Genomic DNA, 27,988 nt, shown 5'->3' with positions numbered 1-27,988 from the left:
AGCATACGTAATGTGCAATACGTAGGAAGAGTTTTAGTGTACAACTGTGCACATGTATTGTCATCGCTTTTTTCACATATAATACCTATACGCTCAAATCCATTCATAAGAAAATTTAAAAACTGTGAAGTATAGTGTGGGCATAATTTTTATGGTGCTTATTTAGGAATTATTAAAATGGATAACAATCTAAATGATGACATATATATTGCATATACTTACTAGTTTAATATCCCGGATTCAACCGTGTGCAGTTTATTTTTGTGGCAAATCCTATATAGTATATAGTATAATACAGTATACATGCTACATAGGTGTATCTCAGTTTTATCTAGTATATCTCAGTTAATGGAGAAATCGGCGTCAGTGTACCTAGCTTTGTGATATAATTTGACCTAGATGGGCAACCTCAGGTAATGGATTGGATTTAGACATTTAGCACTTGGTAGATTGTTTAAAGTGGTTTAATAAACTACTTACTCCTCTAATCATTTCTGACATATCAAAGACAATCTCTTAAATTTTCGTAAAATTCAATTGAGTAGTTTTCGAATACATACATACATACATACATACATTTGGTTTCAAGATATAGTTTCTTAATTCAAGGCCATAAGCACGACAATTCTATGCATGCTTGTACAGTTGTACGCCGGATCGGCTGGAGTAACCAATGATAACCATTTGTGCATTTATAAACAAAACAAAAATTTCAATTTTCATTGGGAATCTTAATATATCTGTTTGACCACCTCTTCAAAATGTGAATATCGGAAATCCTTTCTTATTGCACATTTAGATCATTAAACTACTATAAGAACTGCAATTCCAAATTTAAGTTCATAGGTACGTTTTGTAGTTTTTGAGATTTAGCGATGAATGGGTGGGTGGTATTTGGCATTTTGTATTATATATTATATTATATATAATTAAATAATTTAGATGTTTATAGACGCTGAAAAATCTTTAAATATCGATATAGGTATTTTTGTTTTCGTTAAAAGCATAAACTATATTACTATGTAATAAAAACAATTATATTTTAATTTTTCATTATAAATAACTATATTCATATATTTGATTTAATAACTTGCATCATATTTTCTCAACTATCAAACAAACTAAAAGACTTTTTAGATAAAATAATTTAATAGGTAAAATATTAGGTATTAATTAGACTGAAGTAAATTTACTTCCTATACTATCCAATTATTGAAATCTTAATAATTAACGCCGGGCATGCATTCATTAAAGGTTAATAAGTAGCTGATACCTATATTTTATGACTTTTGGTAGATTCATTTGAAAACCTATCGATTGAACTTTTCAATGTGTAAAAAACAAATATTATATGTGTTGAAGAAAAAGTTTGTGTTTGTGAGTATGGACGTCATAGGCTCCCAGTATAATATACGAGCATAGATCTTTTAATTGATTAGGGCAATGAGTACTTTTGTATACTATTTATTTTCTCTTAAACAAAAAGTATTCCCCCTCTCGATTGCCGAGCCTGAGTAAAGATAAACTTTTTTTTCCATAGTGTCTACCCTTTATATAGATTAATCACTCAGGTCGATAAGCTCCCATAAAATCTTAGTCAATTAAGGTAATAGATTCTGTGGTAATGTCTCAATGATGACTTGCGATGCTGTTCGTAATCATACCGTCTGCCATAATATTATAGGAATTACTTGTATATATGAAACTATATAGGCTATGAATATGATTGGATTTAATAGAATTCCACATGTAGACCCAACCTCAAAAAAATATCAACAAACTGAAATGATATAATAACTATATTTTCATAGTCATTAGTTTCATAAATTCAGTTCAATAGGACAATAAAAATGATATTTAACGAATAATATCACGTAGGTAGTTAACTACACTAACGCCGTTGTCGATACCGTGTAGTTGTTAGCCAAATTGCCGATGTCACGTATTCAGCAATTTTATGTAACATAAAAGAGGAACATTGGGTAGTCACAAGTCACAATTTCAATCGCAACGTTGTTAACGGAAAGTTATACCTGAATGTGTTGCTTCAGTCATATATCGGTCATAAATAATACGTTAAGAAGAATCCGTTTTGCTCTGTAGTTTTTAATATTAGAGTGAATTGACCTATTATCAAATTAAAATTTAAGAACATTGTCTAAAGAACGTTGAAAAGTTTTTTATAATATTTTAATTCCAAAACATGCTATGAGCATTTTAATATTTACAATTTTAAAATGCTTATAACTTGCTTCAGAATTGATAACTTACTATTATATCAATAACCCTTTCTACGTGCTCTAGACGATATATTCTTACCTTTAAATTTGACAATACCTAGCTATAGTATCAAATATGACAGAGTAAAACGGATTCTGCTTATAAAATGCGTTATGGGTTAATAAGACTGACAGAACACATCATCGTAGGGGTATTATGCGTTCTCTAATCTCTTAAGTGAGGTGTATTGTTGAAATGTTGTAAACGACCGCATGTGGTTGCACCTTTATATATATACATGGTTATTATAGGTAGAAATGGGGCGTATATTTATTAGGGATATATGTATAATATTGATAGGTACATCGATTAAGTATATGATCTTTATCACATTTAACACAGTTTAACACATCGCGTATATATTTTAGCCAACAATAACGGAAATGGTGTTTGAACAAGGGAACATCTGCTACCGTGTGTGTGTGCCGTAAGTGAAGGGTTAGATGTATATAAGGCGAGGAAGAATAAAGAAATGTGACAGGGAACTGACAAAATGTTGGCAACAATGAATCGCCGGTTGCACGCGACGCCCACCGTTTTTATTATTATTATTTTTTCGAAAAATAAAAACGCTGCTGCGGTATAACACATAATAACGTTTATTTTATTTATTATTATATACGCGTGTACCGCGGTGAGTGTACCAGGCAGGTATACAGTGTACACACACATACCGTTTGCGGGACAAAAACGTCTTTTATTGGTCCCAACACTGGTGGGCGGAATATTTTGATTAGCGACCTGTCAACGGCGGGCGGACAATGCGATGACTACATTATACTGCCAAAAATTGAAAAGGGGTTAGCTAAAGTTACACCTTTTCCGTAGGATTATTCACCGGCCAACACGCATCATAATATAATGGGCGCACGTATTGCATTATTATATGTACCTACACATAAAATACACTCGAAAATCGGTATTTAACAACCCCCACCCCCACCAACACCCATAACACACGAACATACTTCCCTCCACTCACCACTCGTCGCATCCTCAAGCCGTGACGGCGGATGTACAACACCTACCCATATGTTGTAGGTAACACGACGTATTATTATTATTATTATTATTATATAAACGTCGGCTATTGATTTCCAGCGGATTTTTGTACGGAAACATCGCGATTATTCGTGTCGCGCTGCGCGATATCCGTTCACGAACCACAATGATAATAAATAATAATGCACCCACGCGGCTTTCTTTACGTCAAAACTCAAAGGACGACGATCTTGAAGAATGAACCCGTTCCTATGCCTATATACGGCTAGATATAGTATCCGTCGCTTTAACTCACGTTTAACCGATGGGCTTTAATAATAATATTATACCTACTCGCGCATCTAGATTATGGTCGAGGAACGGTGGATAGTAATTAAAATTTGTCTTCGAATATAATATTATAACGAACTTGTATTCTCGCGTGGCTATGTGGCGCCGGCGGTCAAACGCAGATGACGGCCTAAAGATTCACCGGAAGTGCCGACGACGCCTGCAAACAATACAACTCAATACGCCTCAGACGAAGTAATTATTGTTCGTCTACAATAGTGTATGTATTCAAATATAATGTCTATGTTTTAGAATTTAGAATAATATTATGCAGAGTATGAAGTGCGGTCATTGGTTGTTCCTCCAAGACGAGGCCGTGCACAGGTACCACGTGTCACATATTTTGTCGATATGTTTACAAAATATATTATTTAAAAGCTGATCATACGTAAAGAATACTTTATTTAAGATATATTACATTTTTAAGCATATTTTTTTAATTACTATGACCGTATATCAATATTCGCTTGAACTTAAACTTACATTATAACTATAGAAAGGGTGGGTACCGCCCCCTCCAGTCAATCGAATCTCATCAAATTTACTCACTGTATAAAATGTTAATACAGTAAGTAAATATATACATTTTTGTTCAATAAAACTTGATTATTTAAATTAATATTTTTTATTTAATATATATGTATTATAATATATAATATTATATATGTAATATATATATATATTATCATAATTATCAATTTTTATGCTAAATGTATTAAAACCCAATCAGGATAAGAAATAAACACTGATATTGGGCACTCGTCTCACTTCTGTCAATTCGATGCAAGATAATATGTACAATAAATAATATAAGATAAATAATTATTACAAGTATGCTTGAAAGTTGAAACTTATAATAAAACTTCGCCTTCAAAAAATAATTCATGGTGAGTTTATTGAATAAGTTATGTTTTTTTAGAAATTTAATAAAATGGCATTTTTTTGTGTATCATTATTGTCCAATTATTTCAAATCGATTGATAATTTTACATTCGTAGCATTTCTTGAACCAAAAAACTGATTCTGTATTTCTGTTACCGTATGATTATGGGTATATCTAAATGAAAAAATAACACATAATTTTGTAAAACAAACACAATTGGTACCAATTAATATCACTTCTCACATAGTTATAATAAAGGTACCATAAATTAAAAGCATTCCATTAACCATTTATCAATTATATGTTCAATGTTGCTTATTGCATTGCAATTTAATTTTAATTATTATTTGTTGTTTAAATGTAATAATGTATATGATGTATGTTTCATTCAACTGGAATCCGGTACACATTGTGTATTAGTATAGGCACAATTTCATAGTCTGCTCCTGTGAATATAGGGTATAAGACTTTATAAAACTTAGTTACAATAAAAATAAAAATGTAAATTATAACCTGATCCCGTAGACCACAATTAGGGATGATTGGGGGGGGGGGGGGGGGGTGTAATCATTTTTTAAATTTTTTCAATTAATTTTAATCATATTTTATTTTAAAATATTAATCATCAGAGTTTGTGCTGCTGATAACATTTTAGCCCCCCCAGAAAAATTTCCCTAGTTGCACCTATGCCTACGGTATCAACTTTTAAAATAACATAGCTCCCCATAGAACTTGTCTATACTTGCTCAAATCTAGTAGTATCCAACTGAAGATTTAAAAAAAAAAATTCTCCGATGTTAACTAATGTACTTTATAGACTCATAGTTATTCATCAAAGTGATGTTAATTTATCATTTTTCAATTTATTTTTTGAATTTATAACAAGCAATTTATTCAGTTTAATTATAGGTACACATGTTGCAGGATAATTAATGTCTGTGTCCAATGCATATTATTATGAGCAAGTGATTGATACAGTTTTCCTCGTCAATTGTTTTATTTTATACAATAGATATCTCTTGTAATGCTAACGAATTTAGAACATTGATAAATCCCTGCAGTTATTTATGATCAATTGTAATGTCATAATATTACCTATATTATTTCCCCATATCACTTAAATTAATTTGCCATCAATATAACTTTAAATATCAAATACACTCTGACATAAATACACATTGATTTCGTTTCATTGTAATTTGTAATTCATTTTTTACTTTATTTTTACTTTATCTTGTACTCCACATCTATAATATAATTATATATATATAATATACGGTCATATTATATGCTGTGATATTAATTTGTAGACTGACTGAATGGCGAAGTGAATCTATGATAGGTACTAAATATAACAAAACATATATTTCATTAGAAATTGAAATGTGTTTACAAAGTATTACAAACTAGTTTGTGAACAAAGGCGCATTTGAACTAAGTTTATGAACTAGATTCGTTATAATATAATATAATTTAATAATAGTATAATACATTTATTTAGTATTCAGTAATATACTAATTATTAATCAGTTTGTTTCAAACAGTTTGAATACAAATTAATTACTAAATATAATAAATACATTATTTGTACAATCTTAGTTAATACTTATGAGCGGCAGAAAAACAAATACATAAACCAAAAATGGCATTTTTAACCAACTTTTTCAAAATAAATAACATTTCATTCTATTATATTATGTTACTATTATTTTGATATTAGCAATAATAATATTGGAACTCATCATCATGTTCATGGATTGATTGCCATCAGAATCAATTTAGTAATTCGTATATACTATAAAAACTATACTATACTAACATTGGGTTTTTTTTCTTTCTATGTTCTCTCGCCTGCTAGATTTTTGCACATTCAAAATTGGCCCTCTAGTAACATTGAGTTGTTTATCCCTGCAGGTCTATAGCATAATCCAGGGTGGATCAATCCTCCTCTGGCTCTCGATACGACGATACCACGAAAAAAAAGGTGTTACAGAAGGAGACCTGACAGATGAAATAACTTTTGTTCAAACCAATATTCTAATTTTTTTTTTGTATGTAATATATATAATTTATAGTCATTTGCGCTACTTACACGTATAATATAAAATAAATAATTTTTTAATACTGAAAATAAAAAATTCAAAATAGCCAATTTGTGAATCTGATTATAAGAGCAATTTTGATGGCAACAAGATTTATCTAAGTCAGGCGGTTTATTTTTTTAGAGTTTTAAAATATTAATATGTTTTTGAATAAATTAATTTAGAACATCATAACTTTTTCAAAATATTATTTTTGAGAATTTCTTGACAGACCTATTATATTTCTTAAGCTATTTATTAATCATTTAATTTTCACAATTTTTTTCATACGTTTAAGTAGCATCGTTTTAGGATATATATTAGGTTCTAGTTACTATAAACCTAATAGGTCTAATTCGTATTAATGTTTCTAAACTGCACTCATGGGTTTGACTTTAAAATTTGATAAATTCTAAATAATTGTTGGTCAAAATAAAATAACAATAGATACCGACCTATATATATTATACTCTTATGGGGCTGGTATCTTAAATTATATAACTATAAACTATCGTTTATCTATCGTTAAACTGAATAATACTGCATAGGTAATCCCTTCATCGATGATATTCCATATAGATACCTAAGACAAAAATAATGACAATCATAATTTAATTGCTGTACGTTCACAGCCACTGCGTCACCTGCAGTATGAAGTATAAGCCATCTATATTCTATGTATGTCATATATTATATTATACAGTACATACCGTGTTACTATGTATACCTTCCGTAGTACCGGGTTTACCTATAACTAAATTATTACATGATATTAATGAACGGCAAAAAGTGATGTTGCGTGTGCTCCGGCGGCGGTGGCGATGCGACAGGCACGGGAATCTTCATTAGACCGATTGTTGAATTCCGCTATCCTGTTTGGAGGCTGTAGCAATACGCATAATGTTATTATATTAATATTTCGATAATGTAATATTATTACAATATTTATAAGTATATTATTGTACAAAACGCTGAACCAAGAAAGCGCGAACGACTCGCTGCAGTGTATGTGCGTGCAAAGCACATTAAGTATATTATAATATAAAGGTATATATATATATATATATGTACGACGCATATACGTTCGACGGGGTTCAGCGGTGGAGTATATAATATATATTTACTGTTGCGGCAACAGCGACGACGCACACCAATTAGTGTTCCTTAAATCAAATAATAGATTTATATATATATGCATAAATGCCTACGTATATATACATTTTACACCGTTTGCGGTGTCTATTCTGGTCCCGCAATCGTAAGTTTGGCAGTTTGCACACAAAAGTTAACAAGGCAACCGGCGGCGGCGCCGCCCTTTATACGCGGACAAGACGCAATCGCATATAATCTTTCCCCGTCCCTCTTATTCACAGCCCCCCCCCTCTTTGCCGTTCCGATCAATCTCTCTCGCTCACTCTTTCAATCCTTCGAAACCCTGCACTCGCTGTCCCTCTCACCCACTCTCTCTTTCCCATACCACCTACTCACTCTCTCTCTCCATCACTAACTCTCGTTATTTCGTCTCTCATCCGACAAACGTTCTCCTCCCTTTTGCAAACACACGCACGCACGCACGCGTGCACACACACGCACACACAAGCGCACATACACCATGGCCTTTATATATGCGAGTGTACGACATAATAAAACCAGCAGGTCGCACTGCCGTCACCATGGTTACCAGAAACGAACCATAGCTTTTTGCCATCGAGTGCGTGTGCGTATTATACATGTGTGTTTGTACGTACACACCGCGACCGTGTCATGCAGTGCACACACACACCCGCAAACGTGTATACACCATTTTTTTATTATTATTATTACTATTTTTTTTTCTTTTTATCGCTCTTCCCCAATGGAAAAAAGCGAAAAAAGTTGTTTTTATTATTTATTTTTTAAACATCCACACTATACACCTTATATATTATATTCCAACCCGTCGACACTTGATCACGGCGTGAAAACAGTATAACTAAGTAGTACCTATAACATTCTCCATAAGAAATTTAATTATACTCCCATTAAAATATCATCGTAGAGTAATACCTAATATATATGTATATTTATTAATTACGATAATGGTATTTTATTCTTGGATAAAATATTAGGTACCTATATATAGGTATAGTATTCTATACTCTCTATAAATCGCACTAATTTGTTTCTCTATATCTGTATTATAATATATAGGTGTTAGTATAGTATCCTAATTTTCGCATTAAAAAAATTAGTAAATGATTATTATTATTTACTTAATATTGGAATTTTTTATATAAATTTATTGTAATAACTAGTTATTTTTTTTTTATTCCACTACTACTATTTTTAAAATATATAGATCTGCCAAAGATTTTTTCACTGGACTTCATTTATTTATTATTTTAATCTTTAGGACTCTAAAAGAAATAACTTGCCGATCCCTGCTAAAGAGGTTCTCAAACTTTATTTTTTGCTTACCACATGATGGGTGTATTACGGATCAGTCACGTACCTACCGATGTACCTTCAACGACTTATTACTATGCTTACTAAACATATAACAATTAAAAATGATAGATCCGTAAAATATTATGATCATATTAAATACATCTGTATTTTAATTAATTTCCCGTAGGTATAGGTTACTACCACAACATTTTAGAACTTCTTCTCAATATTAATGTATAATATAATATCATAGGTACCATTATATTATTATGGGGACACAATATACATATATTATGCAGTGTTCGTACTGCTGCAGACCTACGTTATGGGGCTTATAATATAATATATATAATTTGGAACTTTAAAATTTCACGAAGTTATTGGAAAAATATTTTATTTCTCAAATTATATGCAAACATTGATTTACATTTTAAGGTAATTTAATTAATGACACAAAAGCTAATTTCCTAGTTATAGAATGAAGTTTTATTAATATTTAAGTTCAATAAATTATCGAAATATCTATAGGTATAAATTAGTATATTATTACAGTTTATGCATTATTTAAACTATCATTATTCGTTACATAATACTCATTTATAATAAATTATACATTCAATTGTATCGTTAGCGTTTTGTTCATGAAACTATTTTATTAGATACTTATCTAATAACTATAATACGTATATTTAGGTATATTTATGAATTTTATAAATCTCGATATTATGTACTATGAATTTACTATTTTCATTGTAGGTATATAATGCATACCTATAATCTATATATATTACGTTTATGGAGGTACCTAGTGGTATGTAACAAAACACGCAACTCGTTTATTGTGTAAGCCACGGGATGTCAAGAATATAATTTGTTTAAGTAAACAATAAAGCACATATTATGAAGTGGCACTTGAAAAAACAGTGCCCAATTAGTTCGAAAGTACATGTAAGATTATGTAATTTTGTTTTTTTTTTTGCGAAATAAGTAACAATAAATAAATATACAAATGTAAATTAGAGGGTTATTTGGACGACAGATGTTGCTTATGAAATATTTTTTACCAACCGTTTTCACTTTACTATCTCTACTTAATTATTAGAAATTTTTATTTGCATAAACAATATTGAAACTATATTCTTATTCTGAATATTTAATGAGTATCAATATTACTGTGAGAAAAATTCATATAGCAAAACTAATAAAAATTCTATTATTATAAATTCAAATATTTAAAAGTCAATCTTGAGTTATTCTGGAGCATCAGATAAATACATAACCTACTAAATAATAATAATATATTATGATCTTTTATAATTGTATATAATATCAAAAACGATATTATCGTTTTCATTTTTCATTTTTAGTATAATACTATTTATAATCAATGTTCTTTTAGGTGCGATCCCTCTAATATTATTTACCATTTCTTCGTAATATAACTCAATATTTTTTATTTTATTTTATATAATCATATTTTTGTTTCAGGATTAAGTCATTTAAACCATCAAGAATCGGGCAAGGACTACAGTAATGAAGCCATGACAACATCATTTGGTTCCAACAAGAAGAAGAAAAAAAGAAGGCACAGGCAAGAATTTAAATAAAAATCCCCCACGCTTTCAGTGAGCTGTGATTAATCTTGAAAGAGGCATTACTTTACCTGAGATCAATTAAACATTTCAAATAATAGTTTATAGCAATATTTATAGGTTCCCTGTTAATCTGTATTAATTATAAACATTTATAACTTTTAAAAATATTTATACAGGACAATATTTACAAGTTACCAATTAGAAGAATTAGAAAAGGCCTTCAAAGACGCCCATTACCCGGATGTCTATGCAAGAGAAATGTTATCCTTAAAAACAGATTTGCCCGAAGATCGAATACAGGTATTTTCATTTGATTAATTATATATTTAATTATAATTTCAAAAATATAACATTTCTATAAGTGATACATATATCATAGCCTAAATAAAATATAAATCGTATTTCATTTTTCCAAAGTATTTTATATAGTTAAAAAAAACTTGACGGAACGCCTTGACTTTATACAGGATTATTCACCAAGCATACACCCCCCCCCCTTCCCCCTCCTCCTTTTTTGATATTGCAGTTATTCAAAATCTGATTTTTGAGACTTTTAAATATGCTTAAAGATCATAATATATTCAAATTCTTGTGACTTTTTTACTTTTTTTTTCGAATCAAAATTCGAACGAGTAGATTTGAGTAATTTAACTTTGTGTTCTAAAGTTAATAAGTTCATGTTAATGGGTTCGGAAGATTTGGGTACTATAGCGATTTAAAATTTTTAGTAATTTATATTAATCAATATTTATAATTTATAAAATTGGTCTAAGTATAATATTATATATTATACTATAGGTATTACATGTATTTCATACTTTTGTAAAACTATTTAGTATAGTGTATATATATAATTACTATACATGTACATGTATACATACATACATATTTAGGTAATAACACGTGTTATTACCTAAATATGTATGTTTAAAGTTATATACACTTATTTACTATATACACTATAATATAGGTTTAATATATTTGGGAAATTATAATCAATATAAGTGTCTTATTTTACACGATTTTTATTTACAACGATTGTATAAATTAATGTATACAATACAACTTACTTATAAAAACACTAAATTATACCATACATTTATGACATTTAAACTAACAATATTTTGAACAATGATTGTTACATCTGCGTAGGCGTATTAAACGCGTAATACTATGTACCTAAAGTGTATTAAAAAAATATATATATTGAATTTTAACCAATAAAAATACTATAATATATTAATTACAAGTCAAACCAATGAATAATTTCATTTAAACGGCAGTTTAACAATATAGAAAACTTAACAATTTATTATACTATAAAAAACATAGGTGTATCTAGTACATATAAATAGTAAGAAATACTGTGTGTGACTATTTTCATCAGCAAAACGAGAATAATCTTATTATTTTACAAACTTTCATTTTTCAATAAACTATAATGTACTTATATAAGTAATTGAAATGTAATATAATATGTTGTATTAAACAATTATTTGTCAGATAGCTTGATAAGGAAAAATGTAGGTATTCACATCTTTTGATTATAGCAGGTCCACGTGATGAAATTTAATAATATTATGTATACCTATATGTTGTATTTTGATCAATGAAATTGAATTTTTAAACAGTTAGTGTTATATTGTGTTAATATACATTAGAAACGTATATTTAGAATGACCCATTTTTAATGTAAATTTGGGTATAGTGTTGGTCTTCAGTTTGCGTCAAAATATATCCATATTCTATGTGTATATATTTATACTGAGATAACGGAGCTGGAATTTAGTACATATAAATAGGTAGGTACCTATAATAGTAATATTTTTTGAGAACTCATTTGTAATCCCCTTTCTACTACTTTAAAATACCTAATATGTAGATAATAATATATTTGTGAGGTCAATGATGTATTCATAACACACGACTATTTACATTTAGTATAGCTACTCTTAATTTATTTGCGTATCAGGTTAATAAGTCTATTACATTCCGTTGAATTTAGGTATCTATTTTATGCAATATCGTATAGTCGATTAAGTAGTAGTAGAGGAACCTCAAGCCTCCCACTGAATCAATAGCTAATATTATTTTTGTTTTAAACTTTAATAGTATACCTAGTAGGTACCTACGCAATAATATTATTACAGGTATTTATTTATCAAATAATATAATACCTTAATAGGTAATGATTACATATTTAATTTTAGTTAAAGGTACCTATATTGGCTATTATATTATTATATATTAGTTTTCCCAGCTCAGATTTTTAGATCCGCTCTTGTATATTAAATTATATATATATTATAAATAATACCTATTGATATAATAATATGTGTATCGTGATAGTATTATATTATATATCGCATGTTACATAAAATTAATATAAAAAATAATATTATCATATGTGTGTGTGTGTACACAACCGTGGTGGTGTATGCTGTATATATAGTATATAATATATTATAATATGTATGAAATGTAATTGCGACGACTTAAGTGCACCGAATATATATATATATAATATACTTATCGTTTGAGGTGTATTATACCTATATAGATACAAACATACCACTGAATACAGGTATAATAATTTGGGCACGTGCACTTAATAATAATTATATTATAATGGTATACATAATACCACGGTGTGAGGACGCGGTGTGAAGGAAATTGAAAATATTTATTTAACCGAGGGAATGGTTTTGGAGCACAGCCATTGGACAAGTGGCCAATTAACGTACAGGGCGGCCGAGGCGGAGTCTACGCGCGGCGGTGGCCGTCCGGGCGGCGCGAACCCATTAGACGGGAAACACGAAACAACTGGCGAACGACGCGTAAATTTAGAAACGCGCACCTAGCAATTATATATATTACTATTATGTGTACCATACTATTACCACTATTACCGCTACTGTGTACTGCTGCAATATTGCAGTCTATATACGCACCAAACCTGCAGCACGGCCGTCCACGTGGTTTTTTTTTTTATTTTTAAAGGGGAGGTCTTTTCAGTAACAGCTGTTTTGGTGTAGTACGCTGTAGTCGTACCTATATAAAATATAGCTGTTGTACAACTATTGAACTATGAATGTATGTATAATATATACGTTTATAGTGTAAAAATAATTACTGTATCGGATAAGTCAACCCTGCAACGGCTGCAATAATATTATATTATATTATATATAAATAAAATATAAGTATACTTTTTTACTTATAAAATAAATATTATGTATATATAATATTATGGTGGTACCTGCTACGGCTAACCGCATATGTTGACAAAACATTTTTTTTTTCCATTTCTTGTGTGAGTACACAGCCAATTACATGACCATTTCAAATAAATTTACAGGCGAAAATCGTGTAACTTTAATAATATATATAATATAAAACTGCATAACTATATCTGATCGAATTATAAAATATATACACCCAATGATTCACTATTAGATAAATTATAAATTAATACAATATACTACCTATGAATTATTTTTTTAAAAAAAATATTAAGATGTATATGCCTCATTGATAAAAAATATTTAATTTTCTTCTACTTGTTTCATAATCACTTAAATCTCCATCGCTGCAGTATCTTATTCGACATTATTAATATTGAAACTATTTTCTTTTAAAATTAGTAAGGTATAAGGGATTCAACTTAATCAGAAAATGTTGAATATATTTTTTATCAAACATGACTTAAAATGCATTTTATATTGACGATAAAACAAATTTTAGATGACCTAGCTTATAGCCAAGTATGAATAATATCTTCATGGATAAATCATAATTAAACCTTCGTAAGGTAAAGACAAAACAAATTTGTAAAATTAAAAAAGTTAGAAGTTTTACTATATTTTATAAGAATATTATTTCAAACGTTGACTAATTTTAGTTGAACGTCAGTTTTAAATATTTAGCAACACAGTAAAAATTCTATTTCCATAATAGCACAAATAATAAAAATTTAACAAAGATGCACGCTAAGGTTTATTTTGGCTTTTAAATTAATACAAATCAAACTTAATGAATCATATTTAAGCGTGAACTGCCGCAATCATTATCAAGAAAGTTATTAAGTGTTATTGAAAATCTATATCAATAGTTTATATTGTATAGGTTATCATTACTTGGATGTCTAATTTATAGAAAAAATATTCTTTTCTTTGGGATTTGTTTTAAAAAAATTTTTGGCAATCTAAATAAATCATTCTATCCCGCACTATATGTGGAATGGCGTCGTCATTTCGCATTAATTCGTAGGGTAGAATACACATGTAATCAATAGGTACATCAAGACCATTCTATAAATATGACAATACCTATAAGATTTTTTATTATTTTACATAATATATTAATAATAGATATTAAAAAAAAATAAAAAATCATAAACGATCGCCACAGCACAATATTCACACAAATGCTATCGCTGCATTGCCAGTACGTATAATATTATAATAGGTATAATATGCATAATCATTGGAACAGAATTCTTTATAATATTATATGATCTACGCTCAGCTTAAAATATATTTCTCATTTCTCGTGCGGTGTCAAATGTCAGAAAAATGGTTTGTTCGTATTATATAGTATATATATTATTATAATATTATACTATATTATTTTTACACGACCTTATAATACAGTGTTACATTAAATACGTCTGGTAATATTATAATATTAACAATATTGTATAACATAATATATAATATACAATAGCAAATACTGCAAAGGACACAAATTGTGTACGAAGACGAAATTGGGCATCACCCGAGGAAATTATATTTGTACAACTAAAATCATTCAACCGTTGAACACTCAGATACCTATATACAATTATGCCTATATTGTCTACCTCTAAATATTTACATATAATTATATTATATACCATACGTAAATACTTAAAACGATACTATATATGAACGAGTAAAGAAACCGATGGCAGAGTTAACATTTTGAAAACTCGCCAAGCGAAAATAGCACGCCTGCTATATTGTATGATTATTATGACGCGTGTTGCAAGGTAAATTATTTTTATATTATCATCGCATATTCGCATTGTTATATATTATACGAACTGCTCGTGTAATTAATCTAAAACAGCATTTATAAACGCAGTTTGAACGGTACATCTGTGGGTACAACTGTGGTGTGGAACGTTTTTAATTAAGTCAGTGCTTTGATTTGTGTGACGTAGGCCGGGGTAACCCTTAATTTATTTTATGAGCCAAAGCGCACCTACTAATTTAATCTGCAAGCTGCAAGAAACATATTGCAGTGAACGATGTGGCGTGTGTTGCTATTCGTTTTTATTTGAAAATGTATCTAATGCTTTTTGTACGTCTTGTCGTTATAATAATGTTACCGCCAACACTAAAAGTTAAAATTAAAACTAGGTAGGTATTTGTGTCCCGCAAAAGGCGCACTTTAGAACTTAGTTAAGTAACTATATATGTTATATAATATAACTCAGTACTTACCATATTTATATTTTTAATTCTGTCTGAGCAATATATATGAGACTAAACTATTGGATCATATACATTCCTATGGCTTAAAATTATTTCACTCTTGTATATTTTACGCATGCGCAACAAATTTTTCTGGATTTATACAAAATCTAACTCAAAATTGAAAATATATAATATGAAAATCCCTCGAAGTTAATATAATCTTATTTCGGTCAACGCACCTATATAATGTTGCCCTGTTCAAAAACCACGCATAATATATATATTATATATATTATATAGGTACCTATATAGGTATCTGGTATTATATGCATTAAGTAATATTTAAACGAGGTAATCCATTAATCGTATATTATATAAGCATAATATTTTTGTATACATATTTAATATATACTAAATAATTACTCGTTCCTTAGTAGGTACCCTCATAAATATTTCAGAGAAGTATAAAAAATATCAATTATTAGGTCTACATAGCCTATAAGGCTATAAATATCTGATATTTAATATTTAAAAGATTGTATATTATTCTTTCAAATGAGAAAACATTAAAAATATAATTATCCAGTAACTTTTTTTTGACAATATTGTAATATGTGTAGGTAGTAGGTATCTAAATGAAAACCACATTTCAATACATTTTCTATACTACAAATCTTAATAACTTATCATTCTATGAGATGCCTACATTTGATTTACAATATTTTTAAACTTGAGCTTAATGTATACTATAGGTAGCACCTTCATTTTCAACACTTATGATTTATGAAATTGGTACATGATAATAAATTAAATAATGTGCTTAGGATATTATATTGTAGTATTTTAAAAATAAAATGTTTTGTGCGGCGGCTTTAAAAACGGATTTAAGTTCCATTCAAATTTTATAGCATTCGTATAATGTATAATCGTATGTATAATATACTATATTGTGTTTGAATTTATATTCCGTTATGTGGATTTCAAAACGATACGCCCAAGTGTCAGGCTGACCCTTGTAATTTTTTTTTTGTCATCAAGTCCGTTTGGTTTCATTATCGACGTTTTTGCAGAGATTTCCACCATTTAGGGGCCCTATGACTAGCCGTGCCGTGGCGCCCCGCCGCGATGTTGATTTGAAAATAACTTCCTCCCTTTTCTTCGTCTGTTTGAACATCCCTCTCTCCCACCCACCATCACTCTCTTTCATTCTCCAGGACCCCCGTCCAGTGGCGGTGAAAATAACATAGTGTCCTCGAGCTCTCACCCATCACACGCCCCCAAAATCGAATGATTGACTGTTTACGACACACAGTATATTTTCGAAACGGAATACACTATATATATAATATGTTAGCTGTACAGAAATATACGCATATATGTATACGAGCACACACACACACTAGATACATACATACTGCACACATACGCATGCACGTGTACGCTTTTTTATTTAAACATTATAATTGAATACATGTATTGTTTAAGAATCAATTAATTGAATATAAATTACATGTAAGCGTGTCAATTTATCATTACTACCTATATGAAGACAATTAATATACAATTAATTATACATCTTATAAATGTCATGAATAAACAAAATCGTAACGATCATAATATAAATATACATATAGTACGCATATATAATAAATAAGTACAAGGTTATTCAATATGATTGATCCGATTTTAAACAATCGTATATTTCAAGTCCCTGGGCTTAGAGTGATAATCAATATATTAATTAAAATAATACTCTTGTAGTTCCTGTGGTACTAAATTATATTATGTGTGTTCGATGTGGCTTCCCTAAGTCTAACGAAAAACATTTAATCGACAGTAAAATACATCCCATGTCTACTTGCTCCAGAATATTATCCATTGTAAATTGTAATTGACTGCACTGATATTTGTATTTCTCCTGTGACGGAATGTGCTGTGGATAAGTATTGTTCTGCAGTATACCAGCTATTATATTTATAATATACCCCCAAAATGAGTAGTCAAATGGCGTCGTATGATTGTATATTGATTATGTATGAATCATTTCGAATAACCCTGTAAAATCACGCCAAATTAAAATGTACTTACGCAATATTGAAATTCAAGGTAACATAAATCGTCTAATAATTAGCAATGTAAAACAGTAATAATACTACCTAATAACATAATATAATAAATTATATTAGGTTTTAATATTATATTGTTGTTAGTAGGCACCTATACAGGAGGTAGATAGGTATTATACAGGTATTTCAGAGATAATTTTAATGTAGACAAACCTGCAATGGGCATTTATATATTATGTCTGAAGGTGAGATACAAAAAAAAAGTTACATGTGCAAGGACCGGAGTTAAAAAAAATAAAATAAATATATAGAAAAATATCCCAGTCATTATTGCCAGGACCATTGTTGTGTGTGGGCTGATTACTGGAGGAGACAAGTCAACCCAGAAATTAAAAAACGCTGAATCACAATTATTATATTTTATATATGTGTATTTACATTATTATATACGCGTGCATAATAGCCGGTGTGCGCGCGTACGATTATTATTATTATTATTATCATCGTAACTGTCAGTCTTCGGGTATTCGGTGTTTGATAGAGAGGTCGTTATACCCACGTACGGCCCGGATGCCGTCTCGTTACAACTGGATCCCAATAATTGGCAATCATCTATTATAATGATTTTACAAAAAACGCATTACGGTCCAAGGCCCACTTGATGGAATAATAATAAAAATACACATCTATCTAAATATATATACCTCTTTCTCTCACACCTTTTCTCTGCGCACGATAACGTTTTGTAATTGTTGACGGTTCTTTCAATTATTATCATTATTAAAGTTGTAAATAGTAATAATGACTGCGTGAAAAAATAAACATAAATAAATGCTAGTTTTTATAATTTTATATTATGATAATATGTTATTACCGTTTTTATTAGTTAAAAATATGTAATTACTATCCCGACAGTAATTGTTGTCGGTCCACGCTATACCTCCCGCGGAAAGCGTCGCCATCGCGTTTATTACAATAATAATAATAATTGTTATTATTATTATTATTATTATTATTATTATTATTATTGTTATTGTGTCCACGAGCCGTGTGTGCGCGGATGCGAAAAAAATAATATTTAGGTAGATAGGTTTATTATAATAATATGCGAAACGCCTGACTGTGTTTTCCTAACGGCATTTCGAATGAAGTTTTCATCCGTAGTCACACACAGTTACAGCAAAATACGACCTATAAATAACACAGTTTTTGCATTGTACGACTATAATATACTCACCTGTATTATAATAATAATATGCCTGGTAAACGCACAATGTTATATTATCATAAAAATAATATGACGAATTTAAAATATTATATTATAATAGGCAAGTTTATTCATGCGCATATCGGGTGGATTACCATCATAATATTATTATATTACTGTAGTTACAAATAACAATATCGCATTATATTATCATAATATGGTGGCCGCGAATAATATAATGCGAGTATATTATGCCTTGTCGTAAAAAATACTTTTCGTGTTGAATCGTGTCCCTCGACGCGAGCGAGGTACAATAATATTATGTTGTGTGCTTTGAATAATAACCGTCGTAACCTGTCAACGCATCCAACAACACATTATTATATATTTTTTTTTCGTCTTTTTTCCCCACTCGTTGTTTCCCGCGGTTTGCCTTTAAATTCCGAAGGATAATGTTGCAGTGCCCGCCCTCGATCGCAGTTTTATTTATATATATTAAATAGGTAGTCATATACCTATACATTTATTATTATTATTATCATCACCACAATCAAACCTGTATAAAAAACAAAATATAGCAATGCGAACTTCTTGTTTTTTTTTATTCCTATAAAAGTTGAAATCATCGTTTATTATTTTTCGTGATGAAAAGTCTAATATTAATTTTCTTCCTTTATTTCCTAATCCTATTATATACATTTTCACGTGAACACGTGATTAATAAATATAGTATACTTTTCATACCTGACTGCTAACACAGTAATACCCCATGCCTAACGATAACCCTCAGTTCCTTTAAATGGTATAAATATTTTTAAATTCAAAAATATATATTTTGATTATAATACTATAGCAGAATTATTTTTAAAATCACACTTTCACTATAATATTTAGTTATAATAATAATTATAATAAATAATAGTCGTATTATTTCGCACACAAAATAGTAATTACCATGTATCCATTTTAGTTAAAATATATTGTATTAAAATAATATGTGAATTATTAATATTATAATTAAATGAATTACTCTAATATTTTATATGTTATAATAATAAGAATTTCAGTTACAAAGTTAATAAATATGTATGCAACAACTACTTATAAATTATTTTTTTTATACACTATATAAATAGTTATATCAAAAACACTATTCATGTAATATTTTTCAAGCTATTATAGCTATTATAATTATAAGTTCAGAGTTTTTATCAATCAAATTTCCTATAGAAATTCATAATATTATATTATTGCTCTAAATAAAATTCTTACTAAATTATAGTCTATAATCGTTTAATTATTCTGAAATTATTACTAAAAATTACATAAGTATTTAATTAAGAAACAAGGCATTAAAAAAAGACAATTGATGTGCGGATAATGGTATCAAAATATCGTCTGAAGTTTTTTACTGGTTAGTTATAAGAACTTGTTAACAAGTACCTACAAATATATTTTTTAGAAATCGAAAATAGATTGTATTTTTCTTGAAAGTAATAATTTCCATACAAAAGAATAAAGTATCATTTTATTAGTATGGTTATGCATCGTTATATATTATGAATTCGAGTGCCTCTACTTAATACACATAAGATATTATATATTATGCCATGTTGAGTGGAATAAATAATTATGAACAATAAGCCTACAAATAATGAAAAGTCAATAAAATATTATGTAAACAACATGACTATGATATTAAACGGACGTTTTTTTATTTAATTTTAAGCAATAAACAACAATAAATATAACTAAACGACGGCAGTAAGAATAATATCGTAATTCACAACAATATTTTTACCGAATGATGAGGTGACAGTCGTTGTTATATGGTCAATATAGAGGGTACAAAAGTGGTTTAGATCGTTCGCATAAAACCTCCCCGAATCAATGCAGCATACATTATATGCATTCATACAGTTCAGATAATATATTATATTATTATGTATACATAGTTGCAGTGTTGCAGAATCATTTTCGTGCTGATACGCTCCTATACGTTTATATATATATATATTATTATCTATCGATCGGTCGGCGGCGGTGGTGGATGTGGTGGTGGAGATGGTCGGCCTATTGTGGATTTGCACAAATTGAATAATATACGCGAATCGGTGTAATTCGACGTAACGGTCCGTGTTATATACATATATATATTATACATACACATTCGCACAGGAGTGGCTCTCGCGCTTTAACAAGGATTAATGCGTTTGGTAAATAAACTTAACAACACTCAGTTATATATATATATATATATATATACAATTTATATTATATATTATACATATACTATATGTGCGTATGTGCGTATGTATGTATGTATGTATGTATGTGTGAAATGTATATAATATATAAATCTATATATATATATGTATAGCGTATATAGCGTATATAGCTCGGCCTTTGGCGTATTTATAACAGTTTTCTGCGCGCTTGGGTTTTCAATGGAAAATGGCTCTTTTACGATAGCCTTTTGAAACCGTCGTCGTTGACTCTTAGCGTAATGAATTTTCTGCCGGTTCGGTTTTTCGACGGCAGTTAATATTATACCAATATTGTACGACGTCTATATATTATTATACGTATCCAATAAAAGTCGGCAACGCGAAACGGTGGGACATATTATTATTATCATTATATGATATTCCATTTACGAATACCTACAACAATGTATATAATATAGGACTGACGCACGATACATTCATTAAACCGACGGTGTGCGGTAATACGTGCCATACAAAATATATAATGTTATGGGTACGTGGTGGGGGGGGGGGGGATAATGGGAACGAGGGTGAGGTAAAAAGAAAAGAGTGCCGGATAACAGGGTGAAGATGGAGCGTTAGAAGAGAAAAAGTAGCAGACGGAATATAGGCGAGAAATGGCCGCGTCGTCGAGAAAACGCGTGTGACTGTCTGTATAGTATATTGGTTTATTTTTTGTGGGGACAAACAAACGAGGAACCTTTAACTAAGGACATAATAATATTATTATTATACCTTAGCATCAACACAACTGTTATATTATTATATAGGTACGACATGAAGTAGGTATTGTATATTATATAGTATATAATATTATGAGTGTTAATATTTGGTAACATTTAAATTAAATATATTATACTGATAATAGTATATAATATCCGATAGGTATTAGGTATGAAAGAGATATGTAATTAATAATAATACTCATATTTATTATACGTTACATATTATTATACAAAGGCATTTTGAGAATAAAAACTAGTTAAGATCGAGGTATATACGGTTCACCCAAGGAGGAAATCAAATTATATTATACGCGTATTGCATCCCCTATCCAACGTTTTGTGTAAATTACATTTTGCTTAGGTACTTAGTGAATAAATGTATAATATAGTTAAATATTTTATCTTTTTGCAGAAATTTAATCACTGTTATTGCCTATTGGTGCTGTTCGTAAATAACTAAGATTTCATATAAATTATTGTCGAAAGAATACTCAATTATAAATAAAAAACTGTATTTATTCTTGGAAAAATGCAATTAATATCATATTACATTTAATTATGTATCCATTACATTTCATGCATGTGGTAATTTGCATTCAAAATTATTAAATAAATATATTTATAAGCATAACTTTAACGTATTCAAATTTTATACTTTAAGTATCTACTACAAGGTTATACGGTATAGTGAGAAATTATAATTTATTTAATAAAATTGTCTTATTGTAGTATTATACCATCTAAAGTCATTAAAAAATATATATAATACTTTATATTTTATTAATTTAAAAATATATATGTCAGGGTGCACGATAGCTGCAATACACTTATGCCTTTTAAAAATGTTTGACTTAGATAAAACATTTCGTGAGCATTGGTTTTTTTTTCCAGTGAGTAATATGAATGCCATTTATACGTTTGAATTATATTTAATTTTAATAGCTCAATATTATTTCAAGTACAGTTTTCCTGAAAATTAAAAATAAAAAACCGTTCATTAATCACTCTCTTTCATATTTTTCCCTTTGTAAACTACCTATCGTATTTTCACGATGAGTTTATACAAAAATAATTGTTCTTAACGACAATAAGACATATAAATACATTGCAATGTATAATGTACAATATATAATATTATCATAGAGTCTATGACATAGACCATCGCTTACCTATATAAACACGACCGCACATCCAATAATGTGAAACACTGCGCGCTGACACTGTGCGCTATAAAATATTGATAAGTACGATAATTTCCATTTTGAAACTATAATAATATATAATATATCTGTTTTGTGTATATTTTCTATTTCTCTCATACGTAGGTATGCATATCATATATATAATATATAAATGTGTAATATGTGTAATTTATTATACGAATATACACACACACGACTGCTGCACAGCCGCCCCACTTCGTTTCGTATATTATATTTTTCCAGTCGTATAATATAACAAACGGTGTATTTCGATTTTTACTCTCATCCTCTATTCCGCCCGCTCTTTCCCCACGCACTGCACAGGACTGGGCATTTTCGGGAAATGTCGGGCGACAGTAATCCAATTATTATTCAAAATAGGCGCCCGCTCGGCCGAAACCATTATACGCCTTTGTTAGAGACGACGGCAAGGGGGTGTTGACTTGAGTGGTTTAGGGGGGTGGGGGGGAGTGGGAGAATTCGCGAAATTAAGCGTTTTGATAAACATATATATATAAATAATATACACATACATTATACACAGTATACACGCCAAACCAACCACCCCCTCCCTCCCTCGTCCATCCACAGCCGGTCACCCGAAAGGCGCACAATTAATCATTTTATAATTGTTATTAATGATCTCGGCGTCGCCGGATGCTTCCGCACCATAAAACCCGAACAACGTCTCAACTCTTATATACTTGGCTGTTTACGACCCTTTTATACTCTTATATTGGTCCAGCTCTTTTCCTCTCCTTTTTCTTATATTATTCTTCTTCTCCTTCGTCGTCGTCGTCGTTGTCGTCGTCGCGTCGTTATATCTATTTATTACAGGTTTTTTTTATATATATTATAATATATATGTATATACTCTCATTGTTTTTTAAGCGCTAATGTAATTTTATTTATATTTCACTTTATTATCTCTTTTTACTCGGATGCCGCCGGGATAAACGATCTAAGTACGATAATCGAATGGCAAACGGTCGGGTAACTACGCGAGAGACGGGAGTAATGTACCGAAATGTTATTATTGCTACCCGAGATGCAGGGCCCGAGGGCGTTCCTGAGCCGACCGTTTCCATAACAATATAATAATACATTAATACGTATTATAAACATATTATTTATTTATGTATACAATGTTGTGTACCTATATAATATAAATAATTATAAATATTATAGTTATTAAAAAATATACGACAATGTGCCTGTGCCATTATATACAAAAATGTCTACGCTTAATGTGCGTTTTAATTAACAAATGATCTGCTACAAATCGTTAAATTAGTGCAGTAAAATACTCAAATATAATATAAGTACTTTATACAAGAAATACATCTCATAAGTGTATTATATAGTTTTCAACAGCCCCCAGTCTTCAGAATAATTACGAATATTTACTTGACATTGTGAAATTTAAAATGTATGGAATTACATAATAATATACGAATTTAATAAGAACTATCACGCATTCAGAATTAATTAATTTAACATTATATGGTTAAAGTTCATTTCTTTAATCAGAATACCACTTGTTTTATCGCACAAAATATGTTTTTATAATTTGTATAACCAAAATAGATTATTAAAATTAATATCTGTACTATACAACATTGCCGTTTTGTTATAGGTAGTCAGTCAATTGGCATTATGTTTTTCTAAATAATGAAATATAATGAGTATTGAGTATAAATCTCATTAAGAAATATATACGTTTACACGTATAGGTAATATATAATATAGGTATATTATACAAAGTTTATTATATATTATAAAAAATAATAATTTAATTTTACTAGAGCTGTAGGCGTGCCTAGACCGCAGACCGCAGAAGTATTTCAACCGGACGGTGACCATTTTATATTAGACATTTCTATAGGTATGAATAAAATAAAAAAATTAATTAAAAAAAAATATTTTTTAATTAGATTTCAAGAATTATATAATATCTTACAATTTTTAATCATAATTAAGTGATAAAAGTGATAAATCCGATTAGTGATAAAAAATAATATTATAATATCTATTGTATATTTTATCAAAATGAACAGCGGCGTATATATACAGCCAGTGATATAAATATAAATTTTAAATGTGTCCCGCAAGTTGAAAATGGTTGAACACACCTGAATTAGAGTATAATATAATATTATTCTAGTTTAATTTCATGATGATTAAATAGTATGTTTTTTATAGTTATATTCCGAATTATTCCAATAACTTTATATAGACACAATTCGAGTGTAATAATTATCTTTTCCGAAAGTTGTAATATCCTGTAACAAATGTTTTCAATTAATTCAGATAAATTATATTTAAGTCTAACACAGTCCCCTCAATGTTGGCCATAAGATAACTTATTGGCAATAAGAAACATAATCATAAGATTGATATAGAATAATATAATATTTAGCTATAATATAAAATAAACGATCATATTTCTTATTCTATATATACTAAATTGTTAACTTTATGTAAGCCCAGGAATTTTCTATATACTCGGTATGTTATTTAATATTGTAAATTATACGAATTATAATATACAAATAGGTTACATTCGTGTAAGGTGTTTAACGCAAATGATAGCAATTCGTTTAAGTATATATGCCTACATATATTATATCTAACGTACGACCTTTCATTAAGTTTAAATACTATAGGTGCCGCAGAATAGCTGGTAACCAGCATCAAGCATAATATACAAGCTAAACATAATTGTAGACTCGATAAGGTACCTAAATATACGCACCTACATATTCGTTTTAATTTAACGGCTTGGAGGTCGTATGATTTTGAATTAATACATACTACTGCTGCAGTGGCTTTGTTGTCGTTAAAACGTCTTTAACAAATATAATGATAAAACTATGAAAGAGCTATGAAAAAGCTATAAAAAAAGAAAAAATCATTGAACTAAAACCCTATTTAATTATATTATATTATTATATTTTATGAGTTAGCGTTTCGTTAGTAATAATAATAATAATAATTATAATAATAATAATAATAAAAAGGCTCAAAAACTACATTTTTATTATACTCGTATCATTAAAACATAATTTTCAGTTAATGATTCCGCATCTTATATTTCAATATTTCTAACGCTCCAATATTATAAGCTATATAATGGTAATTTATATGAGTTTTGTTATATTGTAGGTAATATTAAAATGCAAATAAGTGAATAGCAATAATGTCCAAGTAAATATTATTATTGTTGAAGTCCTAAACGTTAAAATATACAGTTATAATACATAGGTACTTACCAATAGTGGTGATACATTTACCTAACATTTGTATTCTCTAAGTCAATACCTACTACCTACATACCTATATAAAATAAATACAAAATAATACGCAGATGTGCAATTTGCTGAGCTCAAATACATTGTGGTAATAATTGGTAACTGATATAGTTGATTATCGTGTTCCTACGTGTAAAATAAAGGGCACATACATAATATTATAGTTGTCTCTGGAAGTCAAAGAGGTCGATAGTTTGTATAGAAAAACCTATCGACGTGCCCTAAATGCTATCCTAAAATAAAAGGGTCTAATATTATAAATATTAAAGATAAAGATCCATAAACACAATTTTTTTTATAAGTAACTATTTAGAGTTCAAATGTTGAAAAAAATGTATCAAAATATCGAAAATTATCAATTATTATAATTAAAAAGGTGGGTAAGTGGATGTCGCTCTGCTGTACAGTAGGTTACAAGTGGGTCACTGTATAATGGATAGTATTAAATTTGAATTCAATGATATAATATCACTGTATAAGAAAAACGATTCTGAGCGGATACGGTTTGTCAGTCTAGGTATTAGACATACCTATTATAGGTATACTTATCTGTAGTATTAAAAAAAAATTGACCTATGATAGGTATCAATAATAAATTCCAAATTAATCATATCACAATATCCATAAGGTAACGCGTTATACATCATAGATATATAATAGTATACTTTAGAACTTTCAAGTACCCACAAGTAATATTATACAATCACAACAAAATAACTAAAATAGTTATTCCAGGTTTTTTAATATGTAATTTCGTCCAAATTCGAACTTAAAATGACTATAAAAATAAACTGTGCTTATGTATTTCTTAGAATTTTTGGTAACAGAATTAAATATTTACGTGAAATTTTGTTTTAAATTTTCAATCCTTAGATATAAAAGTTGAACATTTTATAAATTTTTAACTACAAAATAATTATTCAATTTTAAATTTGATAAATTTTGTCAAAATTTCAACTTCAAATGCTTATAAAAAAAATGTGTGCATATGTATTTTAATATTTAACAATTGTTATTGTAATAATATATCAGGAGCCTTGCATTAAATGTTCACACATTTTTACCAAACAAATAAAATTTTATTGATATTTATAGAAAAAAAAATTTTAAAAATTTAAAAATGACTATGTCCGTAAGCAGCTCAAAAAGAGTC

General features: G+C 29.0%; 1 protein-coding gene across 2 annotated transcripts in view; it reads left to right on the top strand.

Annotated features, from left to right (window-relative positions):
• Positions 1 to 27,988, top strand: part of LOC100160822 (diencephalon/mesencephalon homeobox protein 1) — a 98,686-nt gene that overhangs the window by 45,523 nt on the left and 25,175 nt on the right. Inside the window, exons 3-4 of one of the 2 annotated variants that reach the window (XM_029490295.1) lie at positions 10,492 to 10,588; positions 10,775 to 10,898. In XM_029490295.1, coding sequence (XP_029346155.1) covers positions 10,492 to 10,588; positions 10,775 to 10,898 — 221 coding nt within the window. Of the gene's footprint in view, positions 1 to 10,491; positions 10,595 to 10,774; positions 10,899 to 27,988 lie in introns of both variants that reach the window. The other variant, XM_016803497.2, reaches the window with a different exon arrangement.

The sequence above is a fragment of the Acyrthosiphon pisum genome, chromosome A2, assembly GCF_005508785.2.
Source record: "Acyrthosiphon pisum isolate AL4f chromosome A2, pea_aphid_22Mar2018_4r6ur, whole genome shotgun sequence".
NCBI lineage: Eukaryota > Metazoa > Arthropoda > Insecta > Hemiptera > Aphididae > Acyrthosiphon > Acyrthosiphon pisum.
The sequence above is the reverse complement of the archived record's forward strand: the minus strand, read 5'-3'. Positions and strand labels throughout refer to the sequence as shown.